This window comes from Tachypleus tridentatus, chromosome 10 (assembly GCF_004210375.1).
Source record: "Tachypleus tridentatus isolate NWPU-2018 chromosome 10, ASM421037v1, whole genome shotgun sequence".
NCBI lineage: Eukaryota > Metazoa > Arthropoda > Merostomata > Xiphosura > Limulidae > Tachypleus > Tachypleus tridentatus.
The window spans coordinates 64,829,554-64,850,310 of record NC_134834.1 but is presented as its reverse complement, the minus strand read 5'-3'; the positions used below and the strand labels follow the sequence as shown (position 1 = coordinate 64,850,310).

Sequence of the window (20,757 nt, the reverse complement as noted above, 5' to 3'; positions counted from 1 at the left end):
TGATAGTGTTCACTATTTTTATGGCAGTGGACAAAACATTATTCAGCTCTAGGTCCAGATCTTTGGAAGCAAGGTTTTTCAGTGGAGGAAGCAGTGAGTTGTCATCACATCCCCATTCTCTTTTTTTTTTTTTCACACGTTCACAGGAACCTTGTCATCTTCCTTTCATTGCTGGTATGCCATCCATGTATACAGAAAAACAAGATTTTCATGACAGGCTATACCATACTTTGTAAGGAAACTATCAACCATGTTGAAAACATCTCCCTCAAGTGTTGTGGTAACTAATGGGAAACAGAAAAGGAATTCTTCTGTATAACTTATACTATCTTTGAACCTAAGGAACTTCATTAGCTGAGGGTCATTTACTCTGTCCACACTCTCGTTTTACATTGTTGATCAACTGATCTAATAAATCAGATAAAATTTGTTTAATTTTTAGTTGAGCAGTGTCATTTGACAAAGGTATCTTGTTAGTCTTATGAGTTAAGTCTTCATACATTGTAAATATCATGTCGAGGGCTGTGGTCTTCATCAACTCTTCTCCAATAGTGTGAGGGATCTTGGCACATGTGATCCCCCTTGAAACTTTGAATTATCCTAATGTAAGTTTTTCAATCAATACAATGGAAGAAGTGGATGGTACATCAAGCTACATTTTCTTGGTTGACAGCTCTTTCTGTTTCCAAAACAACATTGGTTTATCTACTAGTGATGGATGATTAGTGGACAAATGATGATTTAACCTATTTTCCTCTAAGGAAGAATTAGCCAACACTTCTAAGCACTGAATATGCTGCATTCTTGGCATTCCTGATGAATTTTTAATTTCTGTGAAGCCTAGTTTGAGAAAGTTGGGTTTTAAAGGAAATGTTCTTGCATCTCTAGCTGGTTTAGAGCCATGATCCCCTGGAAACTCCTAAAAAGAGAGACAGAAACAAATGTACATGAATAAACATATATCATGTATAAATTTGAATAGCAGAAAAAAAATCGCAAGTAAAAAATGAACAATACATCACCCACATTTTGTTACAAAGATATTTCTTACTTGTTTATTGACATGCCATCGAAATAACATCAAATACCATGAACGAAATCAAAATACATTCAGGTATTTAAGGTTGTTATGTTATTCACAAATAGTTGAAAAATGGGATGTAGTCCAGACTCCAGTAAAAGTAATTTAATTACATTTATATTATAAATAAAAAAAATTTAAATTAAAAGTAAAAACGAGTTTGAGAGTAAAAGATATCACTGATATGTGATGATCTGGTGACTGTTGAACCACAGCAACTCCAGTGATGCACTACCTGTACTATTCATTACCAAATTAGAATATTTTGACATGACATCGTGGCAACACTCAGTACAAACATATGGTCAGCATGTGATACCCCCTTTTCCTGACTATCATTTCCTCTCATCAAATGGTGCACAATGTAAATAGTGCACTTGTTGTAATTTGTATGTGTAAAAGTTCATCATCATGTGATCTGAGGGGAAGATATGATTCATTAGTTGAACTGTTACTGCATTCTGTTTTATTTATTTTACATCCAAGCTCACAAAACAACGTTCTTACAATGTTGTTGAAACATTACACACTAGTTCTGATAGTGTTTGATAAAATGTTGTCAGTATAAACATGAAAAGTTTTTTCAATGTTTCCATGATGTTTCATCATAACTTTCTAGTATGGCCTAATCACAGTCTTGAGATAATATTGTAGGAGTTTGTGTTCCATCAAAAATAACAAAATATTTGATCTTTTGTTTAAAACCTCTATTTCTAGCAACATTAATCCAGCCAAGGTATAACCATAAATCAATAATTATGTCTTATATTTATCTTCACTAATGTGCTGGAGTGCATTTCTTTTACCATCTCTAGTGCAACACCAGTCTAACATGCAAAATCAAACTGTATACAACAAGACATTGTCTACATGTATTGTTTCCATACAGTTCTTTATCATTTCCTTATATTTCCCAAAAACATATGTTAGATTGCATATTAAAAGTCAACACCTGCTCATATCACAGTGAAATAAGTATATTTTCTGGTTTCTTTTCGTAGTGCTCTCTATCTGCTTTATAGCTAAAGTTAGGTGACATCATATCATCTATGATATTTTTAAGCTATGTGAACTGGATATTGTATGTAAAAAAAATTACACTAGAGAACCATAGGACTATATACGTCACACACATAGCTCAAGTTAGATGACATTTTGTCTGCTGTGAAATTTTTAAGCTACATGAACTGAATATTGTATATAAAAAAATTATGCTAGAGAATCCTAGACCTACATAAACCACACACATAAGCAGTACTATACATTGCATTTTAATATGTACATAATTATACCACTAGCTCACTTCAACATGTAGGTATACAGTTTTCACATCTATGATAGTATCATGCTATCAATGCATAACTCAAAAGTATTATTCCATTCCATCTTTGGTTATTTTCATTTGAATTCTATGAAATAATAAGACAACAGTAATCATAATACAGACGTTAATGTTAATACATCATGGCAGGATTTAAGTTCAACTTTATTAAATTTCATAAAATGACTTTTTAAGTAAGTCCAAATTGATGAAAACAAATGTAAAACGTATAAATCATGTTATATCTAGCAGCCTTTGGCACCCATCCATCTTCTGAAAACTAGAAATGGCATAAAAACATACCCTACTTGTTGATATGATGAACAAATTTTGTGTGAAATCAATAAATGTCAATAAAAATTCAGTGACACACTTGCAAGATAGATAAGCTTTAAGGACTACTGAAAGTTTATTACACATTGATGTTAGGGTCTGTGTGGTGATGTTCTCTGCAAATTGATGTTTGATACAAATTATGATTTAATTTTTTAAAATTAAACATGATTATGCAGCCAGTATGAAAATGTTATTCATTATTACTACTGAAATGTTTTACAAACATTATAAACATGTTTTATTTACAATGTTTACCTGTAAACTAACTAAAACATAAAGTTAATGTTTTACAATAATGTTTGTTAATCTTGAACTGTGATGTTGTTGAAAAAAAAAACATTCTTAAAACCTTTCTGCAATGTTATTTTCTAACACAACCATAACATCAATTTTCAACTATGTTGTAAGAACATTTTGCATGATAAATTATTCTGTTATCCAATCTGAAGTATACCTTACCATTTACAGTCTGACAGAAGTGTCAATCTAATATCCTGAATAGTTTATAATAATAACCAGTGATATCTCCTCACTCAAATCCAACCAAAGTGCTGTTTGTTTTTTTTCGAAAACAGTCAGCTTTATTAATATGCTTTATAATAACTAGCTGAGTACTGTCTCCAACCAAGCTATTTGGTATTTCAGTGTTTCCCTTAGTGGTGATTTTTCCTTCACCTTCATTTTCCTTATGCTTGATATGAGTGTACTATTAGCATAAACTTTTTCTTGCATAAAAAAAAAGATAAAGTAGACTTGTTACTTATTTAATTTATTGTCTATAAAATATTAGCTCAACAATTTTTATTTTTACATGATGCTTTTATTTTGAAATGAACATCAACCAGAATGTTTTTCAGCTTTAATTACAGTTTAAAACATTATACCTTTTTTAACTATTATTTATGTTTCTTTCTATTCTGTGTTTGTGTTTTTAATTGTAATTTTACTGATAGTTACAAATATGAATTTACCTATTTGTAGGTATTAATATTTATACTTTTTGAATAAAATTCATGTGCATTCAACATATTTGCTGTTTCAAAACATTTTCAGATAAATTTTGAATATTTTTAAAAGGAAACTATTTGGAAGATTATACAAAAACTAGTGGCTTTAAGTTGATCAATCATGACAAGAAGAAATGGGTATATGCAACTTTACAGAAGGTACGTTTTCCTTAATTTTTGTATTTATGTCTAAGTATATTACACTGTTATTTAGATAATAATGAGGTAATGCTTTGTATTAATTGATTAACATATCTTCTTTATAATTTAAATATATATATCTATATGCACATACATATTCTCAGAATTAATAACCTTCATAAAAATTATGTGTCCAGGTCCCATGCTTTTCTTGGAACTATTTCTTATATCATTAACTTTGCTTAATTTGATCAGCTTTATTATTTGTCCAAAACTGCAATTTCTATTGTAGTAAGCTTTTGCTTGTTTCCACTGTACATGGATGCCATCCATTAAGATCACATTTAAGCACACCAGAAGCACAAAACTCTATTGGAGCTGCATTGAAATACTTGACAGAAATGTGGTTGAATATAATTATTGTGTTTCCAGTTTCTTGAGCAAAGTATCTCACAAAAACATTAATTAAATTCAAAGCATGTCTGAAAGCTTTTGTGCTTTGACTTATGAACCTTTGTCAACTTCAAACTTTAAGATTTTGGCAATAGTACTGCAGAAATATGTCCATCTTCATTGCAACGACTTATTGTAGAAAGTGTCTTTTTCATTATCACAGCTTTCACTTTGCAGATTATGGTGTTATCCAACTAGCTTGTGGTGTGGTTTCAGAGCCTTTTACTGTGTAAATGTATGTAATCTCCATTGTATGAGTTTCTCTGCTTTTGTACAGAACAATCTTGAAATTAAAATGTTGTGTCATTTTGGCTTTACATTGTTTAATAGATTTTTATATAATTATCTTTTATTAGAAAGACTGTGACAAATCAACCAACTGTTAGTTTAGTCTGGTGGCACAGCACTTTCATATGGTAACAGGAATGTCATGAACCAAATATATTATTAAATGCTATTATTAAACATATTGTATATTGGCTACTAAATCTCTTTTGAAGTGTGATTAATTCTATGTTTACCATAATTTTCTAGTGACTTATTTAGATATTGCTCTGTAAAGAGAAATGACACAAAAATGTTAAATGAACATGTTTTCAGACAAGATTTTACACTCAAGCTTTATAGTCTAATCATTTCAATCTTTGTCAGTGTTGACAGAAAATTTTATATTGGGAATTATTGAATTAGGTATAGTGAGAAAAATATCCCTTTTGGTTTATTTGTTTCTTATATATTTTATTTAAACTTAAAGTTTTATATTAAACACCCACACAGCTACTACAAGTGTCATTGTTTAAACAAATATGTACAGAGTCAATAGACCAACCTTATAATAGAGAATGAATGTTGACTATAGTTCTGAATTTGTGTATCTATTTGAAAAGTGGCAATTTTTAGTAAAGTATACATGTCTGTTTTCTACAGAAAATTAAATGTATTACAAAAGTATTTTTAATCTATGTGTGTTTGTGAATTAACAGCATTGCTAACTCACACTCTAACAAATTGAAGTGCACAGTGATGTACACATATGAAAATATTTTTATCCACTGTACAGTTTATATATTGTATTTATATAACCTCTGAAATCTCTGAAATGCTTATCTACAGTTTTTGGAGTATTCTTTTATATATCTAGAATTTATTATTTATTCTCATGTACCTCAAATTCTTACTAAATCAGCAGTGTAGGGTAAAATTAATAGCTCATAACACTGAATCAAATATACAATACCATGCCACATTAAATGGTACTCTGTTAATGGTCATGGCATGCATACACTAAACTCCACCTATTTACACGTGGTTAAGCATTCAGTGCCTCAATGACAGAAATTATTTAACTCGTAAAATGATACACTTAACTGTTATTTTAGGTTAATGTTTTTCCAAACTGTAGTTAGACATAGAGCTGTTTCAATATCTCTCAGCAGAGTTGTGATCACACAGAGATGTCTACTCTACAAGATAATACATTCGTATATGACAACATGTGTTATTTTTAATTTACTTGTTACCTTTGTGGTATCATCCAATGTCCAGATTTATTACGTCTTCACAGTAAGGCCCACTAACTAGAGACTTAACAAATACCAAGTTATGGAATGTCTGTCTCTGAACTTTTGACATTAAGTTCATTGTGAAGAAAAATCCAACACTCATAATGTGCAACACAACAGCTTTTAATAACACAGGATACTAAAACAACCAAAGCAAAACAAAGGCAAATGTGTGTGTAATGAGAGAGGGGAAGGGATACTTTATTGAGCCCCCTCTCTCCATAAGGTAAAAAAAACAAAAACACTAATAAAATCTAAAGTGGAAACAAACCAAAAGTTCAAATGTAAAATAATAAAAAATCTTATGTGAGTTACAGCAAAATCAGAAATGAAAATCAGGTTAAAATTATCCTGAATTCTATATTCTTTATTACCAACAAAGCTTTTTATTATAGAATTTTTAATACTAAAAATAAAATGAAATTAATAAAGTTAGGTTTGTACATGACCACACCTCTCATACATGATCTCCATCCACTGTGACCTGAGTGCAACAGCAAAGAAACCCTATGTCATTATCAGATTCACTATCAACAACAAAAAACAAAAAAAGTCTTCTACTTTGAGACAATAAAGCCTATATTTTCTGCAAGAAAAGATGGTTAACTGCCAATTAGTAAATAAGGTCCTGTGCACAAAAAAAGTTGTGTTTACTTTAGCAACTTCAAATGTCAATTGAACTGAAATTTTGAAAACTTTACATATTAAATAAGGAAATATCAAAAACATGGTATCATTCTATATAATAAACTGAAAGATAAGTTGCACAGCTTTATCATTAGACCAGACTAGGCAATTGTGTGAAAATTAAAAATCTTGTTTAATTTAATTGTGTAAAACTATTCAGATAGATTTCTGTCAAGCTGGATTGATTATTAATTTACATGTTTACAGTACCTTAATTTTCAGGACATGATTCTGCATGCCCGATTGACAATACTTTGTGAGTTCTTAGCATATTGTTTAGTCAAAAAAAGAGAGAAAGGCCATGTATTAAAATGTATGAGAGACAGTGTGGCACTCAATAGTATATTGTTGGCACTTGAAATTTTCATACTGGGTAAATATTCACATACCTAAACATTCACTGAATTAATCAAGGTCTAAACATATTGTCATGCCACTCTTAACCTGCTTTGAACAGTTCCAGAAAATTATATTTTAGATTTAATATATGTAGTAAGATTTTATTACCTTTTTTCTTTAAAAGAATGTTGTGTTCTTTTTTATTTAGTGCATATTGTATTGTTTATTGATATTTCAGTGGTTCTGAAAAAAGAAGTAAAAATGTAGTCTTAATATATATATTTTTTCAATATAAAAGATACTGTTTATCTTAAATTTATAATGCTCTTATTATATTCACTCAGTGTAACAGACATAAATTCAGTAAGCAAAGACAGAAGGTGCAAAAATAATTTCAGAATATTATGTATGAGAAAAATAATAATGCTTATTTTCTGAAATGTACATCCAAAATTAAATAGAGTAGAATGTAAACTGAAAATATGTATATGTGTGTGTTTTTATATATACACACACCAGTTAACCTTTATTATATCATTATGTAGAATGGGATTGTGATGGATAAAATGTTTGTTGCAAAGTGCCATACCAGTGGAAAGCATAGTCAAGCATTTTAACAATTTATGTTAATTTTTCTAAATTAGAACTATCTGTCAGTTTCCAAGTTTCAAATATGGCACCATCTCTTCATTAATATTGACTCAAAAGAATTCTTAATGGGTAATCCATTGAACAGTAGCTTATGCAATTAAAGTATTAATTCAGCTAAAACTGCAGTGGGTAGTACAGTATGTGTTGTATTCTTCATCAAAAACTGTTTTTTGTTGTTTTTAATTAGCATGCAAAGTCACCTTTTGCTGTTAATATGTTTAAGAAGCACAAACATACATAAATATTTTTTCATTACAGTGTGAAAGAAGCTGTTCTACTGCAACAGATTTTACATGTCGTTCCTTTAGCTTTGGTAAAAAAAGAGGTAATTGTATTCTAAGTGACAAGGTCAATGCAATGGTTGGAACTTTAAGAAAAGATGACAAGTTTGATTATTATGAAAGAAAGGAATTTTCAGGTTTGTATGTTTTATTATTAATAGAAATGTCTTTGTTCATTTAATTTTCATGTGAAATAATTTTACGATATGTTAAAGAAATGTTCTTGTTTAATAATTATATAAACATCAACTGCTATGACTAATTTAAGTAAAGTTTTAAGCATTAATAAATTTAAAGTTGAAAATTTTTGTTTTTCATAATGGTTCAAAAGTTCTGGTGCAGGCAGACTTGATATCTGCTGCATAAATACCATTTATTTACATAAAACCCATTAAGAAATTATAGTTTTCGTTGTTTATTTAGTGCATGGAAATGAATTTTACCTTTTTACACATGGACTATTTGTATTGCACTGGTAAATCACCCTGACACATTGATAGCTAAACAGAAAAACTTAAGCATGTATTTTGAATTTTTCTACAGTGAACTGTTCCTCTCAGTTTGTCTGCCATAATGGGAAGTGTATAAATGCAACCTTAGTGTGTAATGGAATTAATGACTGCAATGATTTTTCAGATGAAAAAAACTGTAGTAAGTATAATAAATGTTTATACTTTTTATTAAAATAAATATATTTGAGTTTTGAATGTATTATTTGCTAATGAAAATACTAGTAGCAAGTTAATTCAAATGTTCCTGATCTGTATAATAAACTGTATACACTTGTGAAAGGTGAAAAACATGTCAACACATAAACTTATCAATGTATTATTTTAGTTAAAGTGAAACTACTAAGCAAAAAATATTCATGTTACCTGCCTTGTATTTGGCATCAAAATGTTGTTCAAACTCTTGTTATATTTCTGTGTTTGTTCATAAAGTATTTAACACACAATATTGATGTTTTATGTTGGCATCATATTCGTTAACAAGTGTTAGTGTTTTTTTTTTTACTTAAATATGTGATATTTAAACCTTTGTACATGGTTTTGTATATTCACAAATTTATATGGTAGGAACATATATAATGCAAGAGTAAAAGAATATATTTTATTATTACTGTTTTCTAATTTTTTTTTAATTTATATTTTGAGAAAATTGTGTATTTTATCAAGATTCTACTTTTGAAGTTGAATTATTATTTACTGTTTCATTATTTCAGCTTCAATTGTTGACTTTGCCATTAGACTAGCTGGAGGATCAGAAGTCACTCAAGATGAAAAACTTACTGAAGGACAAGTTGAAATTCGAGTCAATGGTGAATGGGGTTTGATATGTGGTGACAAGTGGGATTTCAAAGATGCAGATGTTGTTTGTAAGCAACTTGAATTTGAACTGTAAGTATAACAAGTTCAAAGTATTTATATCATAAATTTATCCTTTTAATTCATAGAACAGAGAGTGGTTCAAGAACTGGATTGCTAATGTTTTGCATTTTATGCATTAAATTTAATTTGCCTACGTCTGTTATTTCGTTTGTCACTGAATGTCATGCTAATTATGTAGACAGTAATTAGGTTGCTGGCTAGACAGGGTTTCAAGTTTTTGTAGAAGGTTTAATCTTGTCTTCCTAAAATTAGGCCTTGGGCTTTTCAGATCAAGATATGCTCTTTAAATGGAAATATTATTTATCATGGAGATTGTTTAGTGCCAATGTAGTTGAGGTTGGGAAGTTTATTTATGTTTTTATTGTGTCTAAATCCAAGGACCACACCACAATAAAAATAATGTGAGTAATTTTTGTGAAACTTTTATTTAATAACAGTTTATCTCAGTGTATAAGAACAAAATTAAAATCTGGACTTACAGATTTCATTGTCTTCAGGTATAATTCTTTTTTTTTTGTTATTCTAGAAATCCTGTATTTGAAGATGTACTGTATAAAGATACTGATCTGACTTCAAATGTTTTGTGGGTCTCTACTTGTTTGTACAGTATAATCTGATGACCTTTTGAATGAACAAAACTTGCATGTAAATCTTAAAATATTTTCTGTGACATAATCAATCAATAAAAGTATAGTCACATTATTTCAATGATTTCATTATTTTTGATATAGGTGAACTAGATATGCATAACTTCAACCACGTGCTAAAATAATACAAGGTACTTTGGATCAGTGAATGATTTTATTCACATGTGCAGTTGTTTCACAAAGGTCAGGAATAGGAATTTATTGTAGCGTGTGGTTAATAACTGAATGTTTTGTACATTTTTTTTGCATGTATGTACATCAAAAAATAATGCTTTAAAAATATTTAACATATGAGAAACATGCTCATTAAAGGATATTCTGTTTTACAAAAACAACAGTGTTCCTTTCATGTATTAAGTATTGAAGCATAATAATCACAAATGTTAAACTCTATAGTATTGTTTATGTTGTAATAAATTTTTAAATTTGAATGAAGTTAAAATTAAAAAGTGTGCTTGGTATGTATTGTCATAAACAAATTAAAAAACTGCTTTTGTTGTGTACGTCCTGATTAAGTATCCATATTTCTTGAATGGCATGACCAATTGTATTGAAAAGTTGCAAGATGACATTTAAGCAAACTATTACTCTTAACATACAGTCTGTTTTGTTTTCGTTAAACAATACATGATTACCATTTTAATATTTCATATATTATTATAGTTCAGTGATACATTACAAGCAAAGAGGAGATGTTCAGGGAATAAAATACTTTGGTTAGGGAAAGTTCTAGAACAAGCCAGGGTATTTAATTTTGCCAAAAATGTGGAAACCATGTTTATATTATTTATGTAATCAGTGAAATTAATAAAGTGATTCATGTTCATTTACAAAAATTTTGGTTAACTTGTTGCAGGTTTTCTCACAAAACCTTCATCACTATAATCTTGTAACTTACTCTTAATTTTTAATCTTATTGGTTTTGTTTGGGATATATTCAGTGCATTAACTGTATTTTGCTGTTAGCCTGATGTTTAAACACAAAAGTGGTTTACATTGTATGTTTGTCTTATTAGGGGTGCAATCAGTGCTTTAACTGGATCATATTATAAGTCTGAGCTCAGCACATATCTCATGAGTGATGTACAGTGTACAGGAAGTGAAAAGTCTCTTGTAGACTGTAGCTTCTCTGGTTGGTACCAACATAACTGTAAAGAAAATGAAGCTGCTGGAGTTAAATGTAGAGCTCCACCAAAGGGTACAACAACTTTATTTTTGTCTTTACCTTTAGAATGTCTCAAGTACATACATCTTCTGGTGAACAACTAATGAACAGTAATATTTTTCTAGACAATGTTGCGTTTTTCTTTTTTATTCATGTTTATTGGCTTAAAAATAAATAAAACCAGAAGTGATAACATATCTACATATCTTAAATGTAATTACTTTGCAAGCATATAGAGCCCATCTTCTACTTGTGCTTTTTTAAACCTTTTACAATAATGATTTGAGTACTACATCAGTTTCCAACATTTTCTTTAGTATTTATTCCAAAATTCCTAAATTGTTTTGAATTGTTGAAATAAATTAATCATTCATGTATGAGAAGAGAATGAAGATGTATGAAACATTAAATAAATTTGAATGTTTTACGAAAAGATGAATTAGTGACTTCTATTTTATATTTCTAAGTTTTTTTAAATAAGTACTTCTGGAATGCAAATTCGTATTTTAACATTTAGATGAAAATCTAACAGTGTTTGCTTTATAGAAATGTTCATACTGTTTGTACATTCTACATTGTTTTTATCCTAACAAAACTATAACAGAAAACAATAATTTTTTTTGTATTGTTTCAAGAAGAAGATGAGGATAGTTTCTCAAAACATTACTAAGAAGTTACTCACTGATGTTTTGCAAATCTAAAATTACTTTGTGCATCTAGGCTTATTAGTCTCTATAAGGATTCCATACTAACAAAAAAAAACCAGTATTTCTTTTTATCCTTAGGCTTAGTAATTGAGTCCAAACTATATTAGACACATTTGAATCTATAGAAAAATAAATTTTAAGAAATACAGTTGTAATTGTTGAGTTCATTAATATTTTAAAAATTAAGAAATAAATTATATAAGTATGCCATTTATTAGGAAAATTATTAATTGCTTTTTATTACATATTGAATTCAGAATGTGATGAAGATGAATTTAAATGTAATAATGGGAAATGTGTTATCCTGGGCTTTCTCTGTGATGGTCAGAATGACTGTGGTGATAACTCTGATGAATCAGAAGTGCAGTGTAAAGGTAAAGATGTTAAATAGTATTTCATCATGTATTTTGACTTTATACTATAGTACTAACAAATGCAGTAAAGCAATTGTAATGCAATTACAATAAAATAAGATGTTTTGTGCTTATTGAATTAGTATCACATATTTTTCTGATTTTTTTTATATGATTCCTTTACAATTTATATGTGCTTGAAAGAACTTGTACCATTATAAATAAGAAATCTACAGTCGTTTCCTGATAAAACAAGAGCTTTTGTTATTGTCTTTTGGATAAATTAATATTATTAACTATATTACATTTTATACAATTGTGATTTTTATATAGCAACGTATATTAATCAAATAGTTTGTACTCAAGCTTTCTCTTTATAGCAACATATGTTAGTTGAACTATGAATAACTGTGATTACAATTCTTGTTTTTAGCTCCACTTCTTGTTCGTCTTGTTAATGGCAAAAATCAACTATCTGGGAGAGTAGAAATTAGTCGTTTTGGAATTTGGGGTACAATTTGTGATGACCAGTTTGATGACAATGATGCAAAAGTGATTTGTCGTATGCTTGGATATAAGTACGTTTTAGGACATGGTAACAAGATTATTATTTTTTGTTTAACATTTGTTTTTGTAACATTTGGAAAATTAGAGGACATTCCAAACCAGTGCTTTACTTTCACTCACATAATAGCTTTTCTCTACTTGTGCTGCTCAATATATGCTCAAATTTTGCTCATCAATAGCCTATCTCCCACCTATCTTCATATCTTTACCTTTGGTATAGCTATGGTGTAGGATACCAATAAGTATGTGACAAACCTTCACCAGTTGAAATGTGAGACATCCTCCTAGTGCAGCTGACACCCTCTATACTATAGAGTACTTTCTGTATTTCTTGATTTGGCATTTCGATGTACATTTTCTTCATTTTTGTGACAATTTTCAGTTACTTTTATTGTGTTTGACAACTTACCTTATTATTATTTTATTTCTTCTTACTCAGTTTCTTGTGGAATATTTTCTTTTCTCTTTCCATGATATGAATTCTCACTGAACATCACTGCAGTCACTTTATTTCTAAATCTGACCATTGCTGATCCTTACTGCTGAGAATGTCTCAACAATGGTACATTTCAAATTAGTAAGTCTCATGTAGTCTGCTCTGTCTTCAGAAATAAAACCAGATATCCCATTCCCAGCTGAATTAAATCAGGACAATGAGGGTTTTGACCTGTTCCTATCTCCTTTTTTTAATTGTAATCGAATATTACACTTTTGTATTTACTTTCTCCTTTGTCCACCTTTTTGGAAATGACTTCTAAGGTCTATTACCTCTTTTCAGTTGATTATTTTTTTTATTCTTTCACCTCCCTCCTTCATTCTTCACCTTTGTTGGAATAGTTATTGTCCTCGCCTTTCCTAATATTCATGTCCATGCTGATCATTTTGTAGTCCAGTTATGTCTAGGTACCAGCATATCTTGTCCTCCATGTTTATTTGATTTCTATGCTTTGGTCTGTCATAGTTCAGTTTTTCTGTATTTGAACTTCCAGACCTTCAAGTCTTTGATTCATTATATAAGGGTATTCTACCTGGAGACTACTTTTAGATTTTTTCCCAGCCCAGTTTTCATGTTTTTGGCTTACATACAACACTGTTTTTGCTAGTTTTTTCCATTCACCTCCTTTCCAAGACTTCCTCACTTTTCCTGTGAGGGTTTTTCAGTGGATACTCATACTCTTATTCTTTCCTTGTTGGTATGATTATCTTCCTCAGCTTTATCCCTGTATACATGGTTCCTTTATTGTTGAGATCTTCTTGGCAGCAATGCCATCTTGTCATAAATGAGTCTCCCTGATTCCTGTATAAGGAACTCTGTTTGGCTTCCCTTTTGCATCAGTAGGTATTTAAAGATTTTGAGACAATGGAATGTAGGGTGGAAGCTGAATGTCAATATTCCTCCCTACTCCTTTAATTCCCCCTTCTTTCTCAACCCTTTCCTGCTTCAACTTCTGTCTTGCTCCATACTTCCTATCCTCTACAATTACCATCTTCAAGGGTTTTATGAGCGAGCTACCAAATTGCTCATCCTCGTGTTTTCCAACATCAGTTGCATTGATGACTATCCCATTGATTCTGGTGCAATAGGGGCATAGTTGAACAGGTTTTTTTCATCTGTAGTATTTATTCAACATATCTTCCTGAATTACTTAGGTTATTTTAAAAGTACTTTCCCTTCATTTTCCTTACCTCTCCCATTATTCATTCCTAACATTTCTCTCTCTCCTACATGGGATCCCACTTCTTGCCAGCATCCCTTCTAAGCAATTGGAGATCTTTTGCATAAGGATGCTATTGAATGAGTAGATTGTCCTTCTCTAGGATTCTTTTCATGGTACCCTGAGAGACTGTGGATTGGCATTCTATCATCAACCTGTCTACCCTCAACAGAAATACTGAGTTCCATAGGTCCACCATGGAGTCTTTCCTCACACTTTGGTGGACATTCATTACAAATCTCTTAATAACAAAGATCAACATCACAGATACATAGCTTCATATCACTATTTCTTCATCTTCCAGATAGTACTTTTGTTTTATTCATGCAAATCAAGTTTTACTATTCCATACTCTATCATTTGATATGGTGTCAGTACCTCATGTCTTCTGTCATGTGGTCAGAATATTTTGCCACCTTCTTCACAACCAAGGTTTGTGGTTCTAGTATTACTTGGATGACTGGCAACTTTAGGCTCTCTATCTACAAACCTCTCTCACTTATACACATTTCCTACTATAGGAGGCTGTTCTGGATGAATGGATAGTGAAGTTGGTGAAGTTCAATCTCAATCCTATACAGTATTTGTTCTATTTGGGGGTGTTTTATAACAATGTTATCAGAAGGGTCCAACTTTCTCCTCTTTATTTGAAGCTGATGGAGCTCTTGGTTTTCAAAGTTGAATCCTCTCCTTCTCTCTCCATATGAAGGGGTTATATCTCTTTTGGGCACCTGCTCATCCATGGAAGCCCTTATATCTCGTGTTTATTCATACATGTGTGTTCTTCAGTGGGTGTTGTACAATCAGTAGAATCTCATTCAGGATCATTTGGAGTCCATCCTACTCCTCCCTCCATCTCTCCAAATAGGTTTTACCTGGTGGCTCAACAGAGATAACATTCTTTCTTTCCAGGTTTACATCTGTTCACAGATACTTCTCTTAAGGGATAAGGAACAAAGATGGGCTCTCAAGAGATCACAAATAATAAGACAGTGGTCAAACCTCCCTCCACATCAATCTATTAGAACTTATTGCAGATTGTCGAGCCTTCACTCATTTACTGCTTTTAGTAAGGGGAAATCTGGTCATGATCCATTCCAACAACTTTACTGTTGTCTTTTAAATCAATCAATAAGGAACACACATTCACTTTGCTTTCACACATTTTTTGAGTACCAGACACAGCAAGACCACCCTCTTTCTTGTCACATTCTGAGTTGTATCTCATAGCAGATCAGTTATCTTGTCTGGCCATACTATGTACTTTGTTATCCAGTTCAAAGTTTTTTTTTTCCAAAATCATTAACAGCACAAGAAGGGGACATCGCCTCTACACCTGTTTCCTTTCCTGAAAGGACATTGCCTTGATACGTATTTCCTTTTCTAATCATCTTCTTTCCCTTGTGCATGCTTTGCATTGTTATGTTGCCTGCATTGCTTTCTTCTGTAGATCCTGTTCTCATCTATTTATACCATGGAATCCTTTCTCTACCCATGACCATTCTCATGTTACCCTTATTGAGTGTCTGTATCAACTTACTAAACTTGTTTATGCATCACTATATGAGGATTCTTATTGCATTTTCAATGTTTCCTCACATGAAATACATCATCCCACTCTCTTCCTGGCTACCCAGTTCTATTACCATTTGTAGGAGATTTGTACAGGCTGGCATATGAACCAGGCCTCACACTTTTATAGACCACTACTTGCACATTTGATCATCTTCTCATCTGGCTATTGCTTGCCCCCCCCCATTGCCATCTTCTTTACCTTATTTTGCTCTGAAGGGTAATTGTTTTCTTTTTATTTCTTACTATTACAGTGGCCCCCTTTCTAGGTGCTTGGATAATACTCTGCAGAGAGTGGTGCCTTACAAGTATGCTTTAACATAAATTTACCCCATACAACTGTGTAGATCTGTAATGCTCGCTGAACATGTGGTATTTCACAAGACTGCTAAAGTTTGCCTTGTGATTTCTTGCTTCATAAACAAGGCCCAAAGTAGACTGTACCAATTAATGGACTAACATGAGTAAAACAATGTTAGGATTGCTGCCCATCCTTTCAATCCTGGTTGAATAAATCAGGACCAACCTCATTTTTAAAACATTTGTTTTTGGTCACCCATTGCACTGCTTTTTCTCTTCCCACTTCTAGCAAAGTACAGCAGTCCTTACCACTTACTGAGTCCTAGCCACTGGGGTGGTGGACCACAGAGGCTTCCTCCTGAGTGTGACTACTTCCACAAAGTTCACAGAAGGACAATGGTGTAGATGGAGAGAACCCTCCTTCTAGTATGGGTTGAATGAAAAATTCCTGATGCCACCTCTACCTGGTTGTGGACTGGATGAATCCCCCCCATGCTGTTCACCTCTCCAACCTACTGCTGCCTAAATGTGAATTCCTGGGTGTTCTTATGTTGAATCAGCATAGAACCAACCAACATAACTCCTCACACATATGGTTAGCAAGCCTGGTGTTGGTTACTGAATCTACACACCTGCTTTATGCCTAAGTTATTGGAATGGAAGCTGATTTTCTTTTCTGATTCCTCAGCCTGAGATGAAAACAGTTTGGATCCTCTTTTTACAGTGAACGAGAAAAAAAAACCTTGTGATTCTTTATTTTGAACTGCAGTTGACTCATCAAATATGGTTTAACGTGCTCTAGCCATTCTACATCATCTGGCATGTCCACTTACAGATTGGTTATGCATTTTTCTGCTTGATTAGGGACACATATCTTTACAATGGACAAAGAGTGCACATGATACATATGGGATGCAATCTCCTACAAATGTGACCCTTTTAATTAAGTATCACACTTCATGAGTTCTGTTTGGGTGCCTTCCAAAGACTCCTCATCTAGGTAAGTTATGTACCAGACCCTCCACCACATTAATATGGTATTCTAGCTATTATGTGAGAAGTAAGGTAACATATCAGAAATTGTCATTATCCTACACTAAGATTGTGTTTCTGATAAATAGTTAATATCACTTATACTTTCCATTGTCCTCCTCAGTCATGGTGCATCCTTTTGCCTAATCTTGAAATGTGAAAGTACTCAATATAGAGGAAGTCAGCAGCACTTAGAGGGTGTGTTGCACTCCTATTGATGGAGGTTGTCACATTTATTTTCTTGCCACAATGCAGCTCTCTTAGTTGTAAACATATGTGAGTAGGTGGGAGTATCAAGACTGTTGGTGAGCGAAAATTGTGCATATAGAGCAAATGTTTAGTGTATCACATTGAGAATCTGAGGGTCTTTGTTTTAGGATATGATGTTACAAAACATGTTTTATTTTATATTTTAATCTGTATGTGTTGTAATAGTGACAGTCAGTTATACTACTAGGTTAAGAGTTTTTTTTTGTCAGCAGTGGGTTTTGTAATATGGTTTCCCCCTCTCTTGTCCACAGTTCAAAACTAGGGTAATTTATGCTGCTTAAACTACAGGGGTCTCTGACATGTATTAAGTGTTGAAACATAATAATCACAAATGTAAACTCTGTAGTATTGTTTATGTTGTAATACAATTTTAAAAGTTGAATGAAGTTAAAATGTGTAATTGGTATGTATTGTCATAAACAAATTAATAAACTGCCTTTGTTGTGTATGTCCTTATTAAATATCCATAATTCTTGAATGGCATGACCAACTGTCATAACATAAATAAATCATTGAATGTAAAACATGATTTTCAGTATAGCTTCTTTTCAATTTTTATATGTATACAGTTAATTGCATGGCAACATAACTTGCTAAACAAGTCCATTGAATATTGTGAGAGAATAGCCTAGGTAATTATTTAATAAAAATAAATTTTTTAAAAAATATAAATATTAATTATGGTAAAATTATAATAAAAGTTTTCAACTTTAAGTGTAAAAGCTGTTTGTGTGTTAGTACTCTCATTAGTACACTTTCTTTTAAGGACAACCTTGTAAGACCAATTGGACCATTGTTGTCCATATGCTGTACTGTTATAGATTTAAATTTTTACTTTTCATGTTGTTGAGTGTGCAGGAGTAGTTGAGAAGAACTAAAATGTTTCTTGTGCATCTGTTAAGTAATGTTATAGATTTAAATTTTTAATTTTGTAGGTCGATAGGATGTGTAAGAATAATATAGGTGAAGGGCTAATTTCTCCTTGTTGTCCATCCGTTATGCAGGTTGAACTAAGAATGTATTATCTGTTAGTCATTTATAAAATATTCATGTGTATTTGGGTTAATATTTTATTCAATAATTCCCTCTAGCATAGGTCATAAGTAGGTAATATATAACTTTAGTCTTTAAAAGTATATAAACAAAATAAGTATTAGTACAAGTAAAGCTATACAGGTAACCAAGAAAATATTTTGACTATACTAAATTGTTGTTTCTTTTCTCAAGTGGCAGTGCTCGTGCTCATATAAAAGGGCATTTTGGGCCTGGAAAAGGACAAATTTGGGTTGATGAACTTGACTGTGATGGGACAGAAACCCATATTGCCAAATGCTCTAAACCTCCCTGGGGTCAAACTAACTGTAGGCATAATGAAGATGCAGGAGTTTCATGTTCTACTCATATATCACCAACTCCTTCAGTCCAACCACCTGTAGGTAAGTGTTTTCTTTCTAATTTAAAATAGCCTTTACCTAAAGCTTTCTTTTCAATTATATTCACAGAGTCTGGTAAATGTAACTTTAGAACTATGAAATTATTATAGAAGTTTCTATGACCATTTTCAATGTTGAATTTGTTCGTGTAAAATAATCATTCAGTGCTAAATCATAGCATTTGAAAACTGACATTAAGCCTACAAGAGACTGATAATTTTGAGGCTATTTTCAAATTAGATTTCATTATTTACCAAATATATCACTGTCTTGAACAAATTAAAGGAGGCCCAGCATGGTCCGATGGGTTAAGGCATTTCACTCATAATCTGAGGTCATGGGTTTGAATCCCTGTCGCACCAAACATGCTCGCCCTTTCAGCCATAGGGGTGTTATAATGTGATGGTCAATCCCACTATTTGTTGATAAAAGAGTATCCCAACAATTGGTGGTGGATGGTGATGACTAGTTGCCTTCCCTCCAGTCTGACACTGCTAAATTAGGGACAGCTAGCAGATAGCCCTTGAGTAGCTTTGTGCAAAATTCAAAACAAATAAACAAACAAATTAAATCTCCTGGGATTTAATTAATAAAAACCTAGAAACCAAAGTGGTTGAATGAGATGTACGTTTTATTTCATTTCTTTCCCCATTAGAAGTTCCTCTTAAACAAGTAAAATCATCTGATGATCATGGAGAATGGAAACAATATTCACCAAGGAGGTTAAGTTTTAAATCAAGCATAAGTGATGTAAAAGCATTTGTCTGACATAATCCTTGTATAATTAAAGTTTTCTTAGTTACTATCCAGGAGTTCATTATTTCTTTATCTGTAATAATGAAAAAATCAATATTAAAATCCAAGTGTATTGGACAGAACTTATTGACATTCTTAATCTAGATGTCTTGGAAAACTGATACAAATTTTTAAATTGTGCATCACAACTAATATGTTTTAGCTTTTGTGTCTCATTCATCTATGTTCATTTAATGCCAAGTGAAATAAAAGATACAGAATGTATTTTGTAAAAAATATAACGTAAGTAAGATTTTTTTAAGACAACTTGTTAGTAATTTGTAAACACTCGCACTTCAAATGTCAAAAATTTTGTTTTTGAAAAGAAAACAACTCTTTCAGTGTTCTTATTCCATAAATAACTAAAGTTTTAACTTATATTTCAGAGCCAGTTCAGTGTGGAGTCCCTGATTATGCAGATCAGTTGCACGTGAATTTTAATGATGAGCTACATATGAATGATACAAGAGTAGCTTCAGAAAGCTCTCGAAGCCAAGGGTTCACACACAGTCTTTTCAATCCAGCCAGAATTGTAGGAGGCTCTGAGACTATCTATGGTGCATACCCATGGCAGGTTGATGTTCGGATTTATACTGGGTCAACAAGCTTTCACTGGTGTGGAGGAGTGATCATCACAGATTACTTTGTTCTTAGTGCTGCTCATTGTTTAGAGTATGTACACTATATAAATGAAGAAAAATGGAAATTATTGAAACTTTTTTATATTTAGATCTTAGATTTATTACATTGTAAAAACAACATATGTGACAGACTTAATGTATACATATTACCATCAGTCATTTAATAAAAAAAGTAACATGTAATTAAGTTATTCAAAGAAATATTGTTAAGAACATTTATAATGTACAAATATTGTATGATAACTTACCTTTTTAAGGAATGTGTTTGAAAATAAGTCTTAACCTATCATACTACACGTATTTGTTTGTATGT

The 20,757-nt window shown here is 31.5% G+C and overlaps 1 protein-coding gene across 6 annotated transcripts in view; it reads left to right on the top strand.

The window, feature by feature from the left end:
• Positions 1-20,757, top strand: part of LOC143229459 (neurotrypsin-like) — a 70,327-nt gene that overhangs the window by 35,541 nt on the left and 14,029 nt on the right. For all 6 annotated transcript variants that reach the window (XM_076461802.1, XM_076461801.1, XM_076461800.1 and 3 more), the window contains 9 exons: positions 3,816-3,904; positions 7,837-7,996; positions 8,403-8,510; positions 9,082-9,256; positions 10,911-11,092; positions 12,024-12,140; positions 12,553-12,697; positions 18,803-19,011; positions 20,190-20,475. In XM_076461802.1, coding sequence (XP_076317917.1) covers positions 3,816-3,904; positions 7,837-7,996; positions 8,403-8,510; positions 9,082-9,256; positions 10,911-11,092; positions 12,024-12,140; positions 12,553-12,697; positions 18,803-19,011; positions 20,190-20,475 — 1,471 coding nt within the window. The remainder of the gene's footprint in view (positions 1-3,815; positions 3,905-7,836; positions 7,997-8,402; positions 8,511-9,081; positions 9,257-10,910; positions 11,093-12,023; positions 12,141-12,552; positions 12,698-18,802; positions 19,012-20,189; positions 20,476-20,757) is intronic.